General features: G+C 42.3%; 1 protein-coding gene across 7 annotated transcripts in view; it reads left to right on the top strand.

Moving 5' to 3' along the window:
• The window catches only part of CDH10 (cadherin 10), a 518,016-nt gene that overhangs the window by 459,928 nt on the left and 35,626 nt on the right, over positions 1 to 22,462 (top strand). For all 7 annotated transcript variants that reach the window (XM_033934920.1, XM_033934922.1, XM_033934921.1 and 4 more), the window contains 3 exons: positions 695 to 831; positions 11,222 to 11,343; positions 14,794 to 14,902. In XM_033934920.1, the coding sequence (XP_033790811.1) occupies positions 695 to 831; positions 11,222 to 11,343; positions 14,794 to 14,902 (368 nt within the window). The remainder of the gene's footprint in view (positions 1 to 694; positions 832 to 11,221; positions 11,344 to 14,793; positions 14,903 to 22,462) is intronic.

The raw sequence follows: 22,462 nt of genomic DNA, 5'->3' as shown, positions 1-22,462 counted from the left end.
GAGAGGGGGAGTAATTGTGAAGAGAGGATTTTGGACCAATGAAAAAGTTAGAAGCCCAGGTAGACATTAACCAACAGTTGTGTTTGGGTGTCTGAGGTCATTTTTCCTTTATTCTTTTTACGAGGGTGCTGAAAAGTTCTCAGCCCATCCAACCAACTTTCCAAATTCTGAGTGTTATTTTGCCTCTGCAACTGAAAAGAGCATTAGCTTATTTCCTTATCTGCCAATTTACAGAAACAAAATTCTATATTTTGACATTGTTTCCATATCGACGTCATTCTCTTCTTGATTGGGCTGAGAACTTTACAGCATCCCTTCGTAATTCGTATTTCTTAAGGGAACTGATTTACTTTGACTCTCCTTATTTTGATAGCAGCTGAGGATTGGAAATATTTGTAGAAATAGATAACTTCCTTTTGTCTTTCAACTTTATTGTGATTTTGCCTCATGCACAAATCAGTTTCCCTGAAAAGTGATTACTGTGCTTCTTAAAAGTACTGGTGGGGAAAAAAATTCACTGTGTAACCCGAAACACTGAAAGCATGAATGAGCAAAAGAAAATGTCTTACAAACTATGGAAACAATAGAGTTTCTCAAATAATTCCAAAACCTGGATGAGTATATTGCATTTGAAAATCAAATACACTTTTCCATGTTTCTCTTACTGTGTTCTCTTTTCACATTCTATGCATAGGTTTACTTTGGATCGTCATACAGACCTTGACAGAATTTTTAATATCCACTCTGGAAATGGATCTATTTACACAGCGAAGCCTCTTGATCGTGAACTGTCGCAATGGCATAATCTTAGTGTTATAGCTACCGAGATCAGTAAGCCTTCAAAAAAATAAACTTCTTATAATGAGTCAATAAAATTCTGTAGGTGTTTGAAATCAATAGTCTTTACAAGTACAGTAGCTAGCTAAAAAAAAAAAAGAGTTAATTCCCTAGAGCTAACAGAAGAATTAATAGATGTCTTCTTAGATGTTCTTGACGTATCTGAAGGTGGTGGTTAAGAAACTTTAATTCTTCAGAATTGTGAAGGAAGATGTTTTTTTTTACTATATTGCATTTTTTAAAAGACAACTAAGATGTTTCATTCTTATAAGGGCCCTTTTACTAAACTTTTGTAACCCTGAAACATATGCTTACTGCAGCTTTAAAAGGGCTTACCATGAGACATACTTAGACTTCTTGTGGTAAGTTCTTAATCTATGTACACAATCCGCATGCTAAAAAAATATGTTTAATATTTTGACAGAGAGGATGTGTCTTGGCAAAAAGTGAGTGTTTCTCTGCTGATTAGTGCAGAATTAGCGTGTGAGCCCTTACCACCACAAAAATGGATGGCAGTAAGGCTCATATTCTCTAAACGGTGCATTAATTTAGACATCAGTAGGTGCCCTACCTGCACCTAAGTTAAGTCCAAAATTCCATTTAAAATAATACTTTAAAAAAAATTTCAAGGCGCCTACCAGTGCCTAAAAAGCGACACCAGAGTCATACCTCTAGAAGCACCTACTTGTGCCTAATGCCACTGTAGGCGCCTCTGGAGGTGTGATTCATGTCAACAGTGGGTGCTAGAAATGTAGACCTTGAAAACCCTGGACTATTTTTCCGGCACCTACCTTTGCCGGAGGCGTGATTCTCTAAACCTAAGGCTGCTCCCCTGGGAGGGGCCTTAGGCATCTAAGCCAATCAGGGTCTTAGGCACATCCTCATAAATCCCTGGATGCACTGGTAAGGGGAAGGCCCGCCATTTCGGATTGGTGGACCTGTAAGAAGGAGGGACTGGGCATCCCTCCGGCTTTCATCATAATTGAGAGGTATGGGTAAGGTATGAGGGGTGTCGGGGTGGTTCTGGGGGGCTAGGGGGCATCCAGTGGCAGGAGGGAGTAGGCATCTCTCCTTCTGATTTTTTGTAAAGTAGGGAAGAGGAGGGGAGCAATTGGTTTGAGGAGGTCCTGGGGGGGAAGGCAGTTGGCTGGGGGATCATGGTAGCAGGAGGGAGTGGGCATCCCTCCGGCTTTCATCATAATTGAGAGGTATGGGTAAGGTTTGAGGGGTGTCGGGGTGGTTCTGGGGGGCTAGGGGGCATCCAGTGGCAGGAGGGAGTAGGCATCTCTCCTTCTGATTTTTTGTAAAGTAGGGAAGAGGAGGGGAGCAATTGGTTTGAGGAGGTCCTGGGGGGGAAGGCAATTGGCTGGGGGATCATGGTAGCAGGAGGGAGTGCGCATACCTCCTGCTGATTTTTATTTAAGTGCAGGGAGGGGGTGCAGTTTGGCTTGGTGCAGGGGTTTTCATGGCGGTAGGAGGGAGTAGGTATCCTTCCTGCCTCTATTTTGGTTCCTGGTGTCATCGGGGGGAACTGTCATTGTGGGGAGGGGGAACTCCATCACCAGGGGTGTGGCTCACATTTTAAAAAAATGGGAACAGATATTGTACATAAGCAACACATGCACATGTGTGCCATTAAAAAGAAAAGGAAAAAAAAAAAGCCCCAACAGCCAAACTGGCTCTGCACATGTGTGAGAGCTAGTTTCTAAGTGATTGGATTGGCTTATGCCTGCCTCTGCAAAACTCATTTGCAAGTGCAGCCATTTGAACATCAATTGCTGTTTAGAAATTGGTCAAAAAAGTCAGCTCACAGCAATCCGCATGGTCTTAACGACTTTTTTAAGTGCATCTAACCCTTAAACACATAAGAAACACACTATAGGTTTCTATGGTACTTTGTGTGTCTAAGTGTGTTAACATTTTTGTAAGCAATTTTGCTGAAGGGCTGACTGGTAAGGTTTGCCTCTTTGCAGATGATACCATAATCTGCAATAGAGAAGACACCCCGGATGGTATGGAAAATATGAGAAAGGATGTAGTGGAGCTTGAGGAATGGTCTGAAATTTGGCAGCTATGATTTAATGCTAAGAAATGCAAGGCCATGCATTTGGGCTGCAAAAATCCAAGGGAATGCTACAGTGTAGAGAGTGAAGAACTTTTGTGCACAAAAGAGGAGCGAGACTTGGGTGTGATAGTATGTGATGATCTTAAAGTGACAAAACAGGTTATAAAGGTGACAGCAAAAGCTATAAGGATGCTTGGGTGCATAGGGACAGGAATGGCCAGTAGGAAAAAGGAGGTATTGGTGCCCCTGTATAAGACTCTGGTGAGACCTCATTTGGAATATTGTGTACAATTCTGTAGACCACACTTTCAAAAGGGTGGTCCATGGTACCATCCAAAAAAATCAACCTTGTCAAACCTTGTCTCCACAAGGCTTATTTTTGTCCACTTGGTAAGTCTTACTCATGTGTCAAATTTCAGCTTGATTAGACAATATTTAGAGGTCCCCCCAGAAAGCACTGTTTTATTGTGTGTTGTGTATATAATAATAATAATAACCTTATTCTTCTATACCGCCAGAACTCAAAAAGTGCATAATTAGTTTGTATGGCATCATCTAGTTTGCGATCTGCACCCAAAAATTGGCTCCTTGGAAAGTCAGTCTGCCAGCTGTCAACTGCTAGGCTGACACCTGGACTGGATATTCTTCGACTGGTTAATTTTCATCACTATGATGAAGGAAAACCTTTACTGGAAAGCTAACAGTATAAGTTGGCGTATAAGTCAGCGATGGCAGTATGGGATTGAGCCAGGATACTGACACAATGTATAGACCCTTGCATTAAGAAGTTGAAGAAACTATAAAGAGTATTTGTCCCTAAAGAAATAGAACTCATCAACAAGAAAGTGATAGAATGAAGACATCTTTAAAAGTGAACTCAGGGGTGAGGAACAAGATGGCGTTTTGAGCAGGACGCTGAGAGGAGCACTTCTCTCTTCTAGGGGAAAATTTTCTTTATTTCATTCTTAAAACGCTATTTCCATGCCTAAACGAAGAGGAAAAATGAGGGGTATCCCTCTACCTACCTCGGGCTCCTCGACGCCGAGGCAGACTGTAATAACAGCTTTTACAGTCCCTCCTTCCATATCGGGCGTCTCCGTTGCTGGGGAGCGGGAACTCCACAGCTTGGGCAGCGAGATGTCTCTCTTGCTGAGCCCACGAGGACCGCACACCCCTCCCAATCCTGGAGAATCTTTGCAGCAGCAGACTTGGCTAGAGGGCTCCCCCGGTGTGTAGGGGGAGGCTTGCTCTCTCTCCGAAGCGAACCCGGAAGTGAAACATACAACAGACACGCTGACCTCGATGTTGGAGAAGCAGCGTTCTGGGGGAGAGGAGCCGTCGGTAGACAGCGGTGGGGAGGTTGCAGGAGCCCAGAATTTCATTCCTGGAGCAGGAGCCGTACCAAAGACGGCTGGTATCTCCCTCCTTGGACCGTTGGTGAAACCACAGGCTGTTACCCTGGACTCTATTTGGTCTGCGATTGAGAATCTTCACCTGGTATGTTCTAACTTTGTTACTATAACTCAGAATTCTACTTCCAGGATAAGCTCTTTAGAATCTATTACCCAGCAACACCAAGTGGACTTAAAAAACTTAGAAAAAGTAACAACAGAGACTAAGAACTTAATTACCAAACAAACAACAGATAAAATGATGATTTTGAGAAAGATTGAAAACTTGGAAAATCAGCAGAAGAATTTAAACTTGAGGATTCTTAATTTTCCAGTTGCCAAGTTTATGTCACCTCAAGAACTGTTTAAGAACTTTATGTTGAATGTTCTAAATGTACCAGAAGCAAGCCTTCCCCCGATACAAAGAACTTATTATTTAAAACAAATGCAGAAAGAAAAAGCTTTAGTAGAGGAAAATGCTCAATTAGATGTTTCCGCTATTCTGCAGTCTTCAGATATTGAAATTTTGGGAAGAGCAACTTTATTGGTCTCGTTGGTGTTTCTTCAAGATAAAGAGATGTTGCTGAAATTATATTTCAATTTAAAGCAGATTACCTATTTGGGGGAAAGGGTATACATATTTCCTGATGTTTCAAGGTGGACGCAATCTAGGAGGAAATAATTTTTGTTATATAGATCAAAGGTGATTGCTTTGGGGGCAAGTTTTCAGTTGCGATTTCCTTGTAAGTGTTTTGTCTCCTATCCGGGGAGTAAATATATTTTCTTTGAACCTGCCCAATTAGGTTTTTTCCTTGAAGGTAAAGGAATCTCCACACAGCCCGAATGATACAGGTTAATTATGCGGTATTATTATTTTGGATAGGATAAGAACTAGCTGCTCTATTTCTTAATATCTTTATTTCTTTGTATATTTCCCCTTTCCCGAGGGGTTTTTATTTTCATCTTGTCTCCATCTCCCAGGTTGTGGACTGTATTAGTTGATTTATTATGGATGTTTAAATTTCAGTTCTTGGTTTGTATTATGACTAAGAGAGTATTATATTTTCTGTATTTCCTTTAAACATCTTGTATTTTAGGATGTATTAAAATTATAAATAAATAATAATAAAAAAAAAAAGTGAACTCAGTTTGATATTTCAAAAAAAAGATGTTATGACTGAACTTAAACATTAAGAATATTGAGAATTCCTACAGAAGCAAAGACAGAACGTGTTTTCTTGCTGTATGAGTGGAATTGAGCTTCAAACAACTGCAAAAGAATACAGAAAGAGGAATGTCTCATTGAAAAATATAATACTTTAACAAAAGATGAAGAACAGAAACAATTTGTTCTTCAGCTAAGTTTCCTTCTGCTTCAAAGGCAGCTCTTATTTCATAGACCATTGATTTGCTGAGTGCACAAGAATTACAGCTCAGCGGTAGTTTTAAAACATAGCGAAGTGGGGCAACCCCTAAACTTTGTTTGTTTTAAGTCAAATTGTGTGTGTTTTTCATTTTTATATAAAGAAATAAAATTAGCCTTTACCATATGATTTCTTCCTGCCCTTCTAGCCTCTTTTATAAGCATCCTAGACCAGGGGTAGGCAATTCCAATCCTCTAGAGCCAGAGCCAGGTCAGGTTTTCTGGATATCCACAATGAATATGTATGAGATGGATTTGCATGCACTAATTCCTTGAGATGCAAATCTATCTCATGCATATTTATTGTGGATATCCTGAAAACCTGACCTGGCTTCGGCTCTCGAGGACCAGAATTGCCTACCCCTGTCCTAGACTATTGGATTCTGAAGGGGAAGATACTTAAGGATGTTCCCACAATCTGAAACTCTGAAATCTGTGTTTGATTTGCATAGCATAAACATCAAAGTGAAAAACATGAGCTATGTAAACAAGTAGGAGTAGAATACATAAATTAAAATTCACTTAGCTGAGTGTGACAAACAAGATTCTAATCTCAAATCGGCCAAATCAGTTATTGTTTTGAAAGCATTTGGGCCCCGATTCTATAAAAGACACCTAAAGTTAGGCACCAAGATCGGTGCACCTATCAAGTCTAGACGCTTAATTATTTCAAAAGCTTAATCAGTGCCAATAGCAAGCGTAATTGGCTTAAAATTAATTGCTTTCTAGATCCCTAACTCAGTAGACGACTATCACTTTCAGCTAGGCACCTAGTTCAAAGCTCCTACCAGAAAGTGTGCATGGTTAAAGTCAGACCATGGAGATGTTTTGCATGTAGGCGCCTAAATTGGACTTATGAGCCACTATTTACGCCAAGAAAACCATCGCATGGATAGGGGGTGCCTAAGGTTTTCATGCCTATGAGTACTTACATTCAATTTAGGCGCTGCTAGGTGCAATTCTATAAACTGCATCTAACTCATGAGTGACATGTTATAATGTCTTTGTATTGCTTTATGGTATGGCCGCACCTCGAATACTGTGTGCAGTTCTGGTTGCCATATCTCAAAAAGATATAGCGAAATTAGGAAAGGTACAGAGAAGGGTGACAAAATTGACAAAAGGAATGGGTTGACTTCCCTATGAGGAAAGGCTAAAGCTTGGAGAAGAGTTGGCTCATGGATGATATGACAGAGGTCTATAAAATACTGAGTAGAGTGGAAAGGGTAGATGTGAATCGCTTGTTCACTCTTTCCAAAAATCCTAGGACTAGGGGGCATGTGAAGAAGCTACTGAGTAGTAGATTTAAAACAAACCGGAGAAAATATTTCTTCACCCAACGTGTAATTAAACTCTGGAATTCGTTGCCAGAGAATGTGGTAAAATCAGTTAGCTTAGAGGGGTTTAATAAAGGTTTGGATAATTTCCTAAAAGAGAAGTCCATAGGCCATTATTGAAATGGCTTGGAGAAATCCACTGTTAAGCAGCATAAAATCTGTTTTGCTACTTGGAATCTAGCTAGGTACTTGGGACCTGGGTTGGCCAATGTTAGAAGCAGGATATTGGGCTTGGACCTTCGATCTGTCCCAGTATGGCAATTCTTATGTTCTTATGACATGCAATATGCATCGCTTGCCTTGGGCCTATGTTTTAGGCACTATTTATAGAATCAGCCCTGTTGTCTAATTATGTTTATATTTGAATTTGAAAGAGAGAAAGCTGAAGCTAAGTAATTTCTCTAGTATTGAAGTAGTGAAACAATAAATATATAGTAAAGTAAATTTTTCCTGGACCAATGAAGAAGTATAATGGATAGCTAAGCATACACTGCCATCTAGCTGAAATATCCATGCAATATACATATCTGAGGGTCCTGGTTGAAGCAAGTTTAGTTTTAAAAGGTAAAGTACGAAGCCATACTGATGCCAGTTTATTTTTCTCTAGTCATAAAACATGAATTGGTATGATTACTAAAAGGGCATTAAGCCCTTAACACTCTCTATCATGGTTATCGCATGATGGCATTAAGGCGTTCCGCTATAATATACTTGTTGATGTGCAGATTAGGAACTGTTTTTGGGAGAAAGGGAGGTATGGGCATGGAAAAATTAACCTGCTAGTATATTCTAGGTAATGCATGCTAATAGGTAACAGCTGAGTTAACACTGGATCTTTTAGCGGCTCCCACGTAAGAGTTACTAAGGAGAGAATTCATCAGTGGGTAGTATTGGATTTAGCGCTTGCTAAATGCTAAGACACCCATAGGAATATAATTGATATCTAAATGTTTAGCGTGTGCTAATGAGGTTAGCATGCGCTAAATTGCTTAGTACACAATGATGAATTACCCCCTAAGTGCTCCAGCATTAAATCCTAATGCCCTTTATTAAGCCTGCCCCTAATGCTGCAGGACCAAGTGGAGACCGATGATGTAGAAGCTAAGTGGTTAACACTGAAATCAACCATACATGAAGCAACTAGCCGCTTCATAAAATCAGTAAATAAACGACAAAGAAACAATAAACCCAAATGGTTCACCGCGGAGATCTCGCACCTCATTAAGGAGAAGAAAAAAGCGTTTCTCTCCTACAAGCGCACGGAGAAAAGAGAGGCAAAAGTAGAATATAGGACCAGGTCTACAGCGGTCAAAATGCAGTTAGGGAGGCAAAACTTCGAGTGGAAGAAATTCTGGCAGAAAACATTAAAAAGGGGGACAAATCCTTCTTCAGGTATATTAGTGACAGAAAAAGGAACACAGGCGGGATAGTTCGCCTTAGAAGACCGGACGGAAGTTACGTGGAAGCAGATTCCGATAAAGCCGAACTACTGAATGAATACTTCTGCTCAGTCTTCACCTGTGAGGCATCGGGACACGGTCCGCAGTTGAAGGCAACACAAAGCACAGAAGACCCGTTTCAGAATTTTGAGTTCACACCAGGTGAACTGGCAAGACTCAAGGTGAACAAAGCCATGGGACCAGACAATTTGCACCCAAGAGTGCTCAGAGAATTGAGCGATGTCCTGGCGAAACCGTTGGCTGAACTATTCAATCTCTCCCTAAGTAAGGGGAAAGTTCCCCTGGACTGGAAATTAGCTAATGTCGTTCCTCTGCATAAAAAGGGTTGCAGTGCAGAGGCTGCGAATTATAGACCGGTGAGTCTCACATCAATAGTGTGCAAACTCATGGAAACACTAATTAAAAGCAAATTGGACACGATCTTGAATGAAGGGAATCTTCGGGATCCCAGTCAGCATGGATTCACTAAGGGTAGGTCCTGCCAATCCAATCTCATCAGCTTCTTTGACTGGGTAACAAGAAAGTTGGACTTGGGAGAGTCTTTGGACGTCGTGTACCTGGACTTCAGTAAAGCTTTTGACAGTGTCCCACACCGCAGGCTGCTAAGCAAGATGGAATCGATGGGGTTAGGAGAGACACTAACTGCATGGGTCAATGATTGGCTGAGTGGCAGACTTCAGAGGGTGGTGGTTAATGGTACCCTCTCTAAAACATCGGAGGTGACCAGTGGAATGCCGCAGGGCTCGGTCCTGGGTCCACTCCTTTTCAAAATATTCATAGGGGATCTGACTCAAGGGCTTCAAGGTAAAATAACACTATTCGCCGATGACGCCAAACTATGTAATATAGTAAGTGAATGCAGTTTACAGAATTATATGGCGCAGGACCTGCTTACATTGGAAAGTTGGTCCTCAACCTGGCAGCTAGGCTTCAATGCTAAGAAATGTAAGGTCATGCACCTCGGAAGCGGAAATCTATGCAGGACGTACTTCTTGAACAGAGAAACTTTAACTAGGACTTCAGCAGAACGAGGTTTAGGAGTAATCATCAGTGCAGACATGAAAACTGCCAATCAAGTGGAGAAGGCTTCATCTAAAGCAAGGCAGATATTGGGTTGTATCAATAGAAGTTTCGTCAGCCGAAAGCCTGAAGTCATAATGCCGTTGTACAGGGCCATGGTGAGACCTCATCTGGAGTACTGTGTGCAATTCTGGAGGCCACATTACAGTAAAGATGTGCGCAGAATTGAATCGATTCAACGGACGACCACCAGGATGATCTCGGGGCTCAAGGGTCTCTCGTACGAAGAGAGACTGAACAAATTGCAGCTCTACACTCTTGAGGAACGTAGGGAGAGGGGAGACATGATCGAAACATTTAAGTACCTCACGGGACGTGTCGAAGTGGAAGATGATATTTTCTTTCTCAAGGGACCCTCGTCCACAAGAGGGCACCCGCTCAAACTCAGGGGCGGAAAATTTCATGGCGACACCAGAAAGTATTTCTTCACAGAGAGAGTGGTTGATCATTAGAACAAGCTTCCAGTGCAGGTGATCGAGGCAGACAGCGTGCCAGACTTTAAGAATAAATGGGATACCCATGTGGGATCCCTACGAGGGTCAAGATAAGGAAATTGGGTCATTAGGGCATAGACAGGGGGTGGGTAAGCAGAGTGGGCAGACTTGATGGGCTGTAGCCCTTTTCTGCCGTCATCTTCTATGTTTCTATGTTTCTATCTATAGCGAGGGTAGAAGGAACACGTGGCAATGGCACCTCCTCTCTGCCCTCCCTTCCTCCCATACTTCTTTAAATCTTCAGCAGCACGAGCAGCTTCTCTGGCCTGCTGCTTGCACTGGTGTTGGCTTTCCTTCTGATGTCACTTCCTGGCCCCACAACTATGAAGTGATTTCAGAGGAGAGCCAGACCGGCACAAGCAGCAGGCCAGAGACATTGCTTGCACTGGTTTAAAGATTTAAAGAGGTACGGGGTGCAAAAGTGATGAGGGGGGTGGAAAGGTGCCAGCGCCCCACCATGACGCTACCCAGGGCAGTTCACCTCCCTATCCCGCCTCCTTATGACACCATTGACAGGCATCTAATTTAATGATTATCGTATATTATGCTATACTTTTTATTGGTCTTATTTGATTTATTTTACAGTTTGGACTGCTGTTTCAGACTAATATTTGGGAATCTTTTATTAAGGCACACTAACAGATTTAGCGCACACTAACAATCCGTATGCAGTAAAATGATGCATAGCCATTGTAGTCCTATGGGCTGCATGACCTTTATCACACACTAATCCAGACATGGGCAACTCCAGTCCTCGAGGGCCAGAATCCAATCGGGTTTTCAGCATTTCCCCAATGAATATGCATTGAAAGCAGTGCATGCAAATTGATCTCATTCATATTCATTGGGGAAATCCTGAAAACCTGATTGGATTCCGGCCCTCGAGGACCAGAGTTGCCCATGTCTGCACTAATCAGTAGCACACGCTAAATCCATTAGCATGCCTTAGTAATTTTGTATGCATTTATTTGAACCCGCCTATAAATTGAGATATCCATTTTATAAACAAATTTTAAAAAACGTTTACTGCACTGCAGTAACTAGGGCCATTTATGGGTAGACATAAATGTTCAATGAATATCATATTAAAATATTTTTTCACTTTTATGTATGTATGTATGTATTTTTATATAGACAATCCCAAACAGACCACCCATGCACCTGTTTTTATCAAAATTTTGGACATCAACGACAACGCACCTCAGTTTGCCATGTTCTATGACACATTTGTTTGTGAAAATGCAAGAGCAGGACAGGTAAGCATCTACTATTTTGTTTGTCTACGAAAACATTGTGCATCACCTTGAATATATTATTAGGTGATTAATCAATTTTTTTAAATAAACTTGAATATAGATCAATTATTGTAAACATAATTAGAACTGTATTTCACAAGAAACCTCTATGGCAACTAGGTACTTAAAATTCTATATTGATAGAGTACATTTAAAAAACTGTTATCAACATGCATGTGATCATTACAACAGATATTTTAGTAAATCTTTCAATAACAAAGTTTTGATTCAACCCCTCCTCCCCCATAAAAAAAACATCATATTTCCATCAAACTAACTACTGCAAGGTATTGGTGTAATTTATTAATGAAACATGTTAGGATTTATGAAGGCAATATGCAAAGAAAAGAAATGCCATGAGATTGGGAGATGCCGCGGTTTGGGGTGGGGTGTTGGGGTTTGATGGGGCCCGGTGGCAGGAGGAAGTGGGCATTCTTCTTGATGATTTTTATACATGGGTGTGGGGGATGTTAGGAGTGTTTGGGGATATCGGGGGAGTGTCAGGGGATATTGGAGAGGATGGGTGTAGTGCAGGGGGCTCTATGGAGGGGGCTGAGGAATCAGTGACTGTGAGGGAGGGAGAGAGGAATCTCCCTGCCAGTTCAGCTGATCCTGGCAGGTGGGAATCCCCATTAGCTGAGTCAGCAGGAATCCCCGAAACCAGCTCAGTTGATGGGGATTCCCCTGCCACAATCAGCTGATGGCAAGATCTTCTGATGGGGTAGGACAATTGGGTATCTCATTGAACAGCTTGATTTTCTGTTTTTCATGTGGACGTCTTTATATATGGGAATGTCAAAAAAGATAGATGTACTAAGGGATAAAACGTATAGATAGTTTCTTTGGAACCACCCACAAGTCAACTGCAAGTCAAGTTATGGCCCAGAAATCATAGTAAAATAACAGAGCTGGAGTAATCTTACCACCTGGGAGAATTGGGTCAGAAAGCCATGACCTAATGTTCCTGAGCTGAAGACTGAGGGCTGCCAGATTCTTTTCCCAACCCACCTTCAATCCAAGCCCTCCCCTTTAATATCCCCTTTAATCCAATCTCCCACCCCCCAAAAATACATCCCTACCCTCCTATCCAAGCAACAGAACACCCAAAGCAGCCCCCCACCCCTGACAGGATCAATCAATAGAATTCTCTGCTAGTTTAGTGGTAATTGGGCAGGAGCAATCCTTAGTCATTCCTTCCTGTCCGGTACCATATCCAAACTAGAACCCCTGCTGTTGCAGTACAATAAAATAACCTATTGTAATGCTTTCCCATGTTTTTAACTATGCCCCACAGTCAGAACCTGTGACTGTACATGTAGCTGAAATGAAATGAAAGAGCTGAATGGATTGAAAGACAAAAGAGAAGTGGAAAAACAGTGGTCCAAGTTGAAAGGTGCAATAACTTGAGCTACTGACTTTTATGGGAAGAAAATAAATAAAAATAAGAGATAAAGGAAACCGATATGGTTCTCCAAACTAGTGGCAAAAGAATTAGTTTGTTGCAGGTTTCAGGGTCTCGCTGTGTCTTTGTCAGGTAGAAACCTATGTTTCAGCCACCATGCTGTGGCTTTCTTCAGGGTATGCTCTGATGTCTGCAGTATGACTTTGTAAATAGTGGGTTCACTGACCTGATTAGGAATAGGGCAGTCCAACAATTTGAATTGTGGCGGGAAAGTCAGTTGGTCAGAAATTTGAGTTTTGTTGTGAAAATCCATAGAATGGAAAAAGTCTCATGGAGCTGGGTTAGATGTTCTCTCAGCGAGACCCGGAAACCTGCAACAAGCACAATGCCAGCTGTGGAAATCCTGAGAGAACTAAAGAATTGGTGTTCATGAAATATAAAAAAAACTCAAGAAGAGGAGTACAGAAAGGAATATCGGATGAAAGTGAAAGAAGCCAAGAGAGAGATACGTCTGGCGAAAGCACAAGCAGAAGAGCAAATGGCCATAAATATAAAAAAGGGAGACAAAAATTTTAGTTGCTAAATATTAGACCATTCTAAATTTTGCAGATCCGTTTTCATGTTTTCCACTTCCTCCAGGATGTCCACTCTTTTACAAATCTTGGTACAATCTACAAAGAAAGCAAAACTTACCTTGTAACCCTTCAGCAATGTTGCTCACAAATATATTGAACAGAATTGGCCCCAATACCAATCTTTGTGGCATTCCACTACTCACCTTTCCTTCCTCTGAGTGGATTCCATTAAACATCATCCTCTGGCATCTCTCCATCAACCCATTTCAAATCCAGTTCACCACTTTGGGTCTTAAATTCAGTTCATCAAGTTTATTCAAGAGTTTCCTATGAGGAACCGTTTCAAAGGTTTTGCTGAACATAAGAATAGCCTTCTGGGTCAGACCAATGGTCCATCAAGCCCTGTAGCCTGTCCTCAAAATGGCCAATCCAGGCCACGAGTACCTGGCAAATATCCAAATAATAGCAACAGTCCATGCTACCGATCCAGGGCAAGCAGTGACTTTCCCCATGTCTGTCTCAATAACAGACTATGTATTTTTCCTCCAGGAGATTGTCCAAACCTTTCTTAAAACCAGCTACATTAACTGCTCTCACCATACCCTCTGGCAACACATTCTAGAGCTTAACTATTCCCTGAGTGAAAAAATATTTTCTCCTTTTGGTTTTAAAAGTATTTTCTTGTATCTTCATTGAGTGCCCCTAGTCTTTGTAATTTTTTACAAAGCAAAAAAATCGATCCACTTGTACCCATTCTACACTACTCATATCTCCCCTCAGCCATCCCTTTTATAAGCTGGAGTCCTAAAGTTTTTAGTCTTTCCTTATACAAGAGGAGTTCCATTCCCTTAGTCATCTTGTTCACTCTGTGGACACAATTCTCATGGAAAATAGGTGTTAGAAATGTAGCCCTTAAAAATCCTGGTCTACATTTCCAGTGACTATCTTCTACATAGCAGCAATTCTGTAAAAGGTGCTGATGTGTGATTAACACGTGTTTGACAGCTATTTTTAAGGAGGCTGTTGTTTACACAATCCGGACCAAAATGGTTTTGATGAATGTTTGATATGGGGAATGGTATGATATTTGTATGTTCAAAATTTTCAATAACTTGCAGTTTGTTATTGCCACATGCCTAGTTGTTGTGTTTATTGAATTGTATCTTCAGAATTGGAAGTGTGAATGCCAAAGTTATATGTCCAGGTAACTTTAGGCCTGCTGTTCAGATAGACTGGATTCCTCAAACATTTTTAGCTTACAAGCACTGAACATGCTTGAAAGTCTAACATGAAACAATTTGTAGAGGTCAGGGGCGGGGAAAATTTCAGCCACTGGCATTTGCATGGCTAGCTTCAAAAGTAGGCTGGTTTGAATATAAATCTCAGTATTCATGTACAGATATGATTGACATTTGTATCCTCTGTTTGTTTTAGTTGATACAGACTATAAGTGCTATAGACAAAGATGAACCTCCAGGTGGTCAAAAATTTTTCTTCAGCTTAGCTGCTGTTAATCCAAACTTCACAGTCCAAGATAATGAAGGTAACCACTTTTGTTTTCACTATATCTTTGAGTTTTATTTGTAATCCTAAATCATAAAACAATGACTTCCTAGAAAGGACATGACTAACTCTGGTCCTCAGTACCCAGAAATATATCTGGTTTTCAAGATCTCAACAATGAATTATATATTTATTTATTTATATAACCTTCATATAGTATATAGCCAACTATACAATAGCACAAATATATAGTTTACAATAAAATTTAGTAGAAGGAAGAAAGAAGTGTGATGAATTAGGAAGAAAATAGAAAGGAAGGTGAAGAGATTAAGGAAAAATTGTATGGAGAAGGGATCACAAACTCAAGTGACGCACAGAGGCATAGATAAAATAAGAGAGAAGCAGAAAGTAAGATTTAGCAAAAGGTCAGGGGAAATATTCAAGTGTAAGCAGTTACTTTTTTATTTTTGAAATGAATGTTCAAGATCAATAATGAGGAAGAAAATTCCTTAGATAAAGGATCATTGGATTTGATATACCACCGTTCTGTGGGCTCACAATCTAAATCTTGTACCTGGGGCAACAGAGGGTTAAGTGACTTGCACAGAGTCAGAAGAAGCTGTAGTGGGACCAGTGTCTAGTTCCCCAGGCTGCCTACTTTACTGGCTATTAGGCTACTCCTATACTATACTCCAGGTTTGATCCAAAATAGCTAAAAACAGATCAGCTGATATCCAAAGCGATTTAGCTGGCCACTAAAGGCCTTATTCTCGAACATTGCACCCCGATTTTAGGCAGCAAGTAGGCATCCTACTGATGTCTGGCAGCTAATCGGGAAAAACGTTTTTAGAAAAAATTCTGTGAGGAAGGACACCTGAGAGAAAGGCGCCTGTAGTCCATCTACGGAAATATACATGGATGCTTAAGCATGCCCAAGGTGGAGCGTGGACATGGTTTCACCTAGAAATGGCCTTGGTCATGCTTAAGTGTCCCTACGTTTCTCTATAGATGCAAGACAGATGCCTTAAATGTAGGCCTGCAAAATGCTGGCCTATGTTTAAGGTGTCTGGCAGGAAAACTAGCCGCGACTCTGTAAAGGACACCACTGTGTGAATGGCACACGATTGATGGCCTTTACAGAATCAGGCCCTGACTAGTTAAATCACTTGGTCGAGACCAGCCACTAATTTTCAGCAGCACTCAACCGGCTGTGTCACTTAAATTCATGGTTAGTGCCTAATGCAAAGCCAGCTATGTTGGGGGTGTTCCAGGGGCGGAGACGGTACGTGGCCATTTAATGCTGATATTCAGCCCTCAAGTGATTGGGTTTATTGCATAAATGGGACTACATAAAAGTCTGTCCTAGCTTTATGCACTACGAAATAGCTGTTTAAAGGCTGAATATCAACTTAAGTGACTAGGTGCTAGCTGGCTCAAAAATAACCGAATATTCAAAGTCAAAGCCCAGTCAGGCTTTGAATATCTGGAAATAACTCTGTCGGCCATGAGCAAAACACTGCCGTAGGCTGAATATCAAGTCTAGAATGTTTAGCAACATCTAGATGAATATGAGAAAGGAATGGAAATGTTAGCAAAGCTGGCTGAGAGAATTGAAGAGGACGGGTAGAATGTAATGAACTATGAACTAAATGATCAGCAAGACAGCAAGGACTATGTACAAAAAAAGAATTTGACAAGGGCAGAGATTGAGAAGCAGTGTTCATAGGGAGAGAAATGATCATACTCTGAAGTGTTGTATAGTAGTTTAAGATGTTTGAGAGAATTTTAACAAAAGCCTTTATACAGTATGTTGAAATAATCAAGCCTAGAGATCACTAGGGTAAGAGCTCCATAAAGAGAAGAAGAGAAACAAGACTTAACCACACAAAATAAATGTAAAGTGGGGAAAAAAGAGGGGCAGACCACCTAGTCAACCTAATGCATATACAGTATATGGTCTAACATCCACATTACGTTGCATATGTGTTTGTTATAATGAGATTCTATTTTGTATCACTCCTTCCAGTCTTGGAGTATTTTCTTGATTTGTGCCTCAACAAGAAAACTCAGCTATGCCATTTCATATTTCTTTCTTGAAATCTGGTCACCCCTTTTCAAACTGGAGCAGATTCTAAACTGTCATGAGATCAATGATCACTATGAAATGGGGTTTTCTGAAAGAACAAAGAAGACCTAGATATTCAAATGGCAAGATTTTCATAGACCCTTAATCAGATAACAGTTGCCATTAGCTTGAGTTAGTTTATTGTTTATTGAAAGCTTCTATATCACTACTAACTGGGGAGTCATTTGCTTTCCACTGTAATCTGCTGAGTGTGTGTAGCTTGTCTTACCTATCTCTATGACCTTCTTCACTCATGCTACAACACTAGGATTAAGAGTAAAACAACACTTCTTAACATTAATAACTATGTTCCTTATGCATGCAATATGAATATACAATTCCAATATTCTGCCTAAGCACTATTCTGTTAATAGCCACTTAATGTATGTAGTCCATATTTGCAAGGGGTGAACAAAGGGGTAAAGCATAGATTGGTTTGGTTTAAGAACATAAGAAGTTGCCACCACTGGGTCAGACCATTGGTCCATCGCGCCCAGCGGTCCGCTCTCACGGCGGCCCGTCAGGTCTATGACCTGTAATGTGGTTCCTGTCCGTTTCTGTAACCTACCTCTTCTTTTTTATCTGTAACCCTCAATCCCCTTTTCTTTTAGGAACTTGTCTAAATCTTCCTTGAAACCCTGCAATGTGCTCTGGGCTATCACAACCTCCGGAAGCGCGTTCCATGTGTCCACCACCCTCTGGGTAAAAAAGAACCTCCTAGCATTTGTTCTAAACCTGTCCCCTCTCAATTTTTCCGAGTGACCCCTTGTGTTAGTAGTTCCCCACAGTCTGAAAAATCTGTCCCTGTCCACTTTCTCTATGCCCCTCAGGATTTTGAAGGTTTCTATCATGTCTCCTCTAAGTCTCCGCTTTTCCAGGGAGAAGAGCCCCAGCATCTTCAACCTGTCAGCATACGAATAGTTTTCCATACCTTTTATCAATTTAGTTGCTCTCCTCTGGACCCCCTCGAGTACTGCCATGTCCTTCTTGAGGTACGGCGACCAGTATTGGACACAGTACTCCAGATGTGGGCGCACCATTGCACGATACAGCGGCATGATGACTTCCTTCGTCCTGGTCGAGATACCCTTTTTAATGATACCCAACATTCTGTTCGCTTTCTTTGAGGCCGTTGCGCACTGAGTTGATGCTTTCAATGTTGTGTCCACCATCACCCCCAGGTCTCTTTCAAGGTTGCTTACCCCTAGCAGTGATCCCCCCATTTTGTAGCTGAACATCGGGTTCTTCTTCCCTACATGCATGACCTTACATTTCTCTATATTAAAACTCATTTGCCATTTTTTTGCCCACTCTTCCAGTCTTGTTAGGTCTCTTTGCAGGACCTCACAGTCTTCCGCGTTTCTAACCCTGCTGCAAAGCTTGGTGTCATCAGCAAATTTGATAACCTCACATGTCGTCCCCGTCTCCAGGTCTTTGATGAATATATTGAACAGGACTGGTCCCAGCACCGACCCCTGTGGAACTCCACTCGTGACCCATTGCCAGTCTGAGTAATGGCCCTTTACTCCAACCCTCTGCTTCCTCCCTGCCAGCCAGTGTTTGATCCATCGGTGGATATCCCCCTGCACCCCGTGGCTCCACAGCTTCTTAAGTAGTCTTTCGTGAGGTACCTTATCGAAGGCTTTTTGGAAGTCAAGGTAAATGATGTCTATGGATTCCCCTTTATCCACCTGGTTGTTTATTCCCTCAAAGAAATACAGTAAGTTCGTGAGGCACGATCTTCCCTTGCAGAAGCCGTGCTGGCTCGCCTTCAGTTGTCCATTGCCTTCTATGTATTCGCAGATTGCCTCCTTGATTAGTGCTTCCATCATCTTTCCCGGAACCGAGGTCAAGCTCACCGGCCTGTAGTTTCCCGGGTCACCCCTTGATCCCTTCTTAAAGATGGGCGTGACATTGGCTATTTTCCAGTCTTCTGGGATCTCCCCAGTTTTTAAGGATAGGTTACATATTTGGCTTAGTGTATCTGCTATTTCATTTCTCAGTTCTTTTAATACCCTTGGGTGGATGTCGTCCGGACCTGGTGATTTGTCGCTCTTCAGTCTGTCTATCTTTCTGAGAACATCCTCTTTGTTTACCTCTAGTTGGACTAGCTTCTCATCAGGGTTTCCGTTTATGTGCTCCTCGGGTTCTGGGATGTTGGATGTGTCCTCTCTCGTGAAGACTGACGAGAAGAACTTGTTTAACCTGTCAGCTATCTCTTTTTTCTTCCTTTACTACTCCCTTCCTGTCTCCATCGTCTAACGGTCCCACTTCCTCCCTGGCTGGTTGTTTCCCCTTCACATACCTGAAGAATGGTTTGAAGTTTCTTGCTTCCCCCGCCAGCCTCTCCTCATATTCTCTTTTTGCTTTCCTAACCTCTCAGTGACAGTCCTTTTGGTGCCTTTTGTGTTCCTTCTGGTTGTCCTTTGTTTGGTCCTTTTTCCGTTTTCTAAATGATGTTTTCTTGTCTCTTATCGCCTTTCTCACCGCATTTGTTATCCACGCCGGGTTTTTGGTTTGATTTTTTTTGCACCCTTTCCTGAACCTGGGGACATAAAGGTTTTGTGCTTCGTGCACTATGCCCTTAAGTAGGGCCCAGGTATCCTCTACGGTCTCCATCTTCCTTGAGCTGTTGCTGAGTTTCTTTCCCACCATTTTCCTCATGGCCTCGTAATTTCCTTTTCTAAAGTTAAATGCTGTTGTTGTAGTTCTTTTCACCTTTGATGCTCCCATTTCTAGCTTGCACTGGATCATGCTGTGATCGCTGTTTCCTAATGGCTCTAGTACTACCACGTCCTTTGCATGTCCCCCTAGCCCGTTGAGTATTAGGTCAAGAGTGGCATCTCCCCGTGTTGGTTCCTTGACCAGCTGCTCCATGAAACAGTCCCTCACCACCTCCAGGAATTTTGTTTCTCTCGTGCAATTTGAGTGTCCAGTTTTCCAGTCTATCCCAGGGTAGTTGAAGTCACCCATCACCACCACACTTCCGCTTTTGCATACCTGCCTCAATTCAGCTTCCAGGTCCTGGTCGTTTGCTTCCAGTTGTCCTGGTGGGCGGTAGTAGAGCCCCAATTTTATGTCTGCTCCCTTTCCTCCTGTCAGCTTAACCCATAACGATTCCAAGCCGTCCGCCCTTACTGTTGTTTCCATCCTGGTTGAAGGAATGGAGTCCTTTATATATAGCGCTATTCCTCCACCCTTCTTATGTGTCCTGTCCCTCCTATAGAGTTTGTACCCTGGTAGGACCACATCCCATTTATTGTCCTCGGATCACCATGTCTCTGTGACTCCAATTAAGTCTAGATCCTCCTTGCTGGCTATAACTTCTAGCTCCCCCATTTTGATTCTTAGGCTCCTAGCATTTGTGTATAGGCAAGTTAAGTCCCTGTTGTTTACCTTTTCTGCTTGTTTTCCTCGTGGATTGGTGCTCCTGCCTACCCCTTCATGGTTGGTCAGCCCCCGAGCCTCATTTCGTTCATCCTCCTCCTGCGGTGTGTCTGTTTCGTCCTCGCCCTGCTCCTGTGGTGCGTCTAACTCATCCTCAGCCTGCTTCTCCATTTTTGTATGTCCCTCTGGCTCTGGCTGTTTCCTCTTTTTTCCGCTCTTTAGTTTCATTTGTTCCTTGGGCCCCTGCTTTGCGTCTTTGTTTTTTTTTTTCAAAAAATGTCCACTCAGTCCCTCTATTGTCCTTGGTTTTTTCAAAAAATGTCCACTCAGTCCCTCTATCACCTTTTCCCAGTTCAGTATCCTTGTTTGATACTCTAGTCCGATGTGTCGATGTCAGTTCAACTCTCGGCTTTCCCCTTGTCCTCAGTTTAAAGTCATGTCTATGCCGTTCTGGATGTTGCGTGCCAGCATCCTTGTTCCAGCCATGCTCAGGTGCAGTCCATCTCTCCTGTAGAGCTTACTTTTCCCCCGGAAGGTTGGCCAGTTTCGTACAAAGTGGAAACCCTCCTCATCGCACCATCTCCTCAACCAACCGTTTATTGCTTGCAGCTCGGTCTGCCTCCTTGCATCCGCCCTCGGAACTGGCAGGATCTCTGAGAAGGCTATCTTCCTTGTCCTCAGCTTCAGTTTCCTCCCCAGGATCTTAAACTGCTCGGTCAGTGTGGTCCTGTTGTAGTTCCTTCGGCTGATGTCGTTGGTTCCAACGTGGATTATCACTGCTGTCTCCTCCATCTCAGCTCCCTCAAGGATTCTCTCGATTCTGTCGGAGATGTCCTTTGTCCTTGCCCCCGGGAGACATGTCACTAGTCTGTCCTCTCTGCCTCCTGCTACATGACTGTCCACTTCCCTCAGGATTGAGTCTCCCACTATGATTGCAGATTTCCCTTTTTTCAGCTTCCTCTTGGGTCTCAGGTCTGTATCAGTGGCTCGATCCTCCAATCCTTCCTCCGGGTTTTGTTGGGTCTCTGCCTCTTCTGCTCGCTCAGTTCCTCCGCAAGATCCTTCCCCCCTGGGATCTGGTGGGTTCTGTCTTCCTCTGTTGGTTCCCCTCTAGGTTGCTGGTGCTCCTGTGTCTCCACCATCTTGCAGGCTTCCTCGATGAATCTCTCGAGCTCTCTAACCTGCTCGTTGATGTGGCTCTCTCTGGTGATATCCTCAGTTTCCATGATTTCCCACGGTTATTCCACGGTGCGGAGTCCCTCCAGCTCCTGGATCCTGTAGTCTCCTGACCTCCTTCTTCAGGCTACTTTATTTATTTATATCCCGCCCATACCCAGGGTGGGATACCAACTAACATACAAAACTAAAAATTACATACAAAATGAACAATAAATACACCCACAAAACAAAGCAACCATACAGTCTTATACTCCGTATTTCATCTGGCAAAAAATATGCTGATTCAGCAGTTTTTAAAAATCCTGTATGTTCTGTTATCGACGAATGTACTCAGGGAGATTGTTCCATTCTAGCCCTATGCAATAGAATATACTATCCTTTGACATTGTTAGCCTCAGCAATTTTACAGATAGAATTTGCAGCTCTAATTGTTCTGCAGATTGAAGTGGACGAGATGGGACATGTGGCAAAATGCTCTCAACAAGATGTTTAGGAGCAAAGTTGTGCAAGCACATATAAACAGTTAGTAATAGCTTAAAGTGAACTCTATCCATCAACTTAGAAACATAGAACATAGAAAGATGACGGCAGAAAAGGGCTATAGCCCATCAAGTCTGCCCACTCTACTGACCCACCCCGTTAAGTCTGAGTGCTAATGACCTAGATCCTTGACTCGACTTCCATAGGGATCCCACATGGATGTCCCATTTATTCTTAAAGTCAAGCACACTGGTGGCTTCGATCACCTGCACAGGAAGCTTGTTCCAGTGATCCACCACTCTTTCCGTGAAGAAATACTTTCTGGTATCCCCATTAAATTTCCCTCCTCTGAGTTTGAGCGGATGCCCTCTTGTGACCGAGGGACCCTTGAGAAAGAAGATGTCGTCCTCCACCTCGACACGTCCTGTG

Source organism: Geotrypetes seraphini, chromosome 2 (assembly GCF_902459505.1).
Source record: "Geotrypetes seraphini chromosome 2, aGeoSer1.1, whole genome shotgun sequence".
NCBI lineage: Eukaryota > Metazoa > Chordata > Amphibia > Gymnophiona > Dermophiidae > Geotrypetes > Geotrypetes seraphini.
This window is presented reverse-complemented; position numbering and strand designations above follow the sequence as displayed.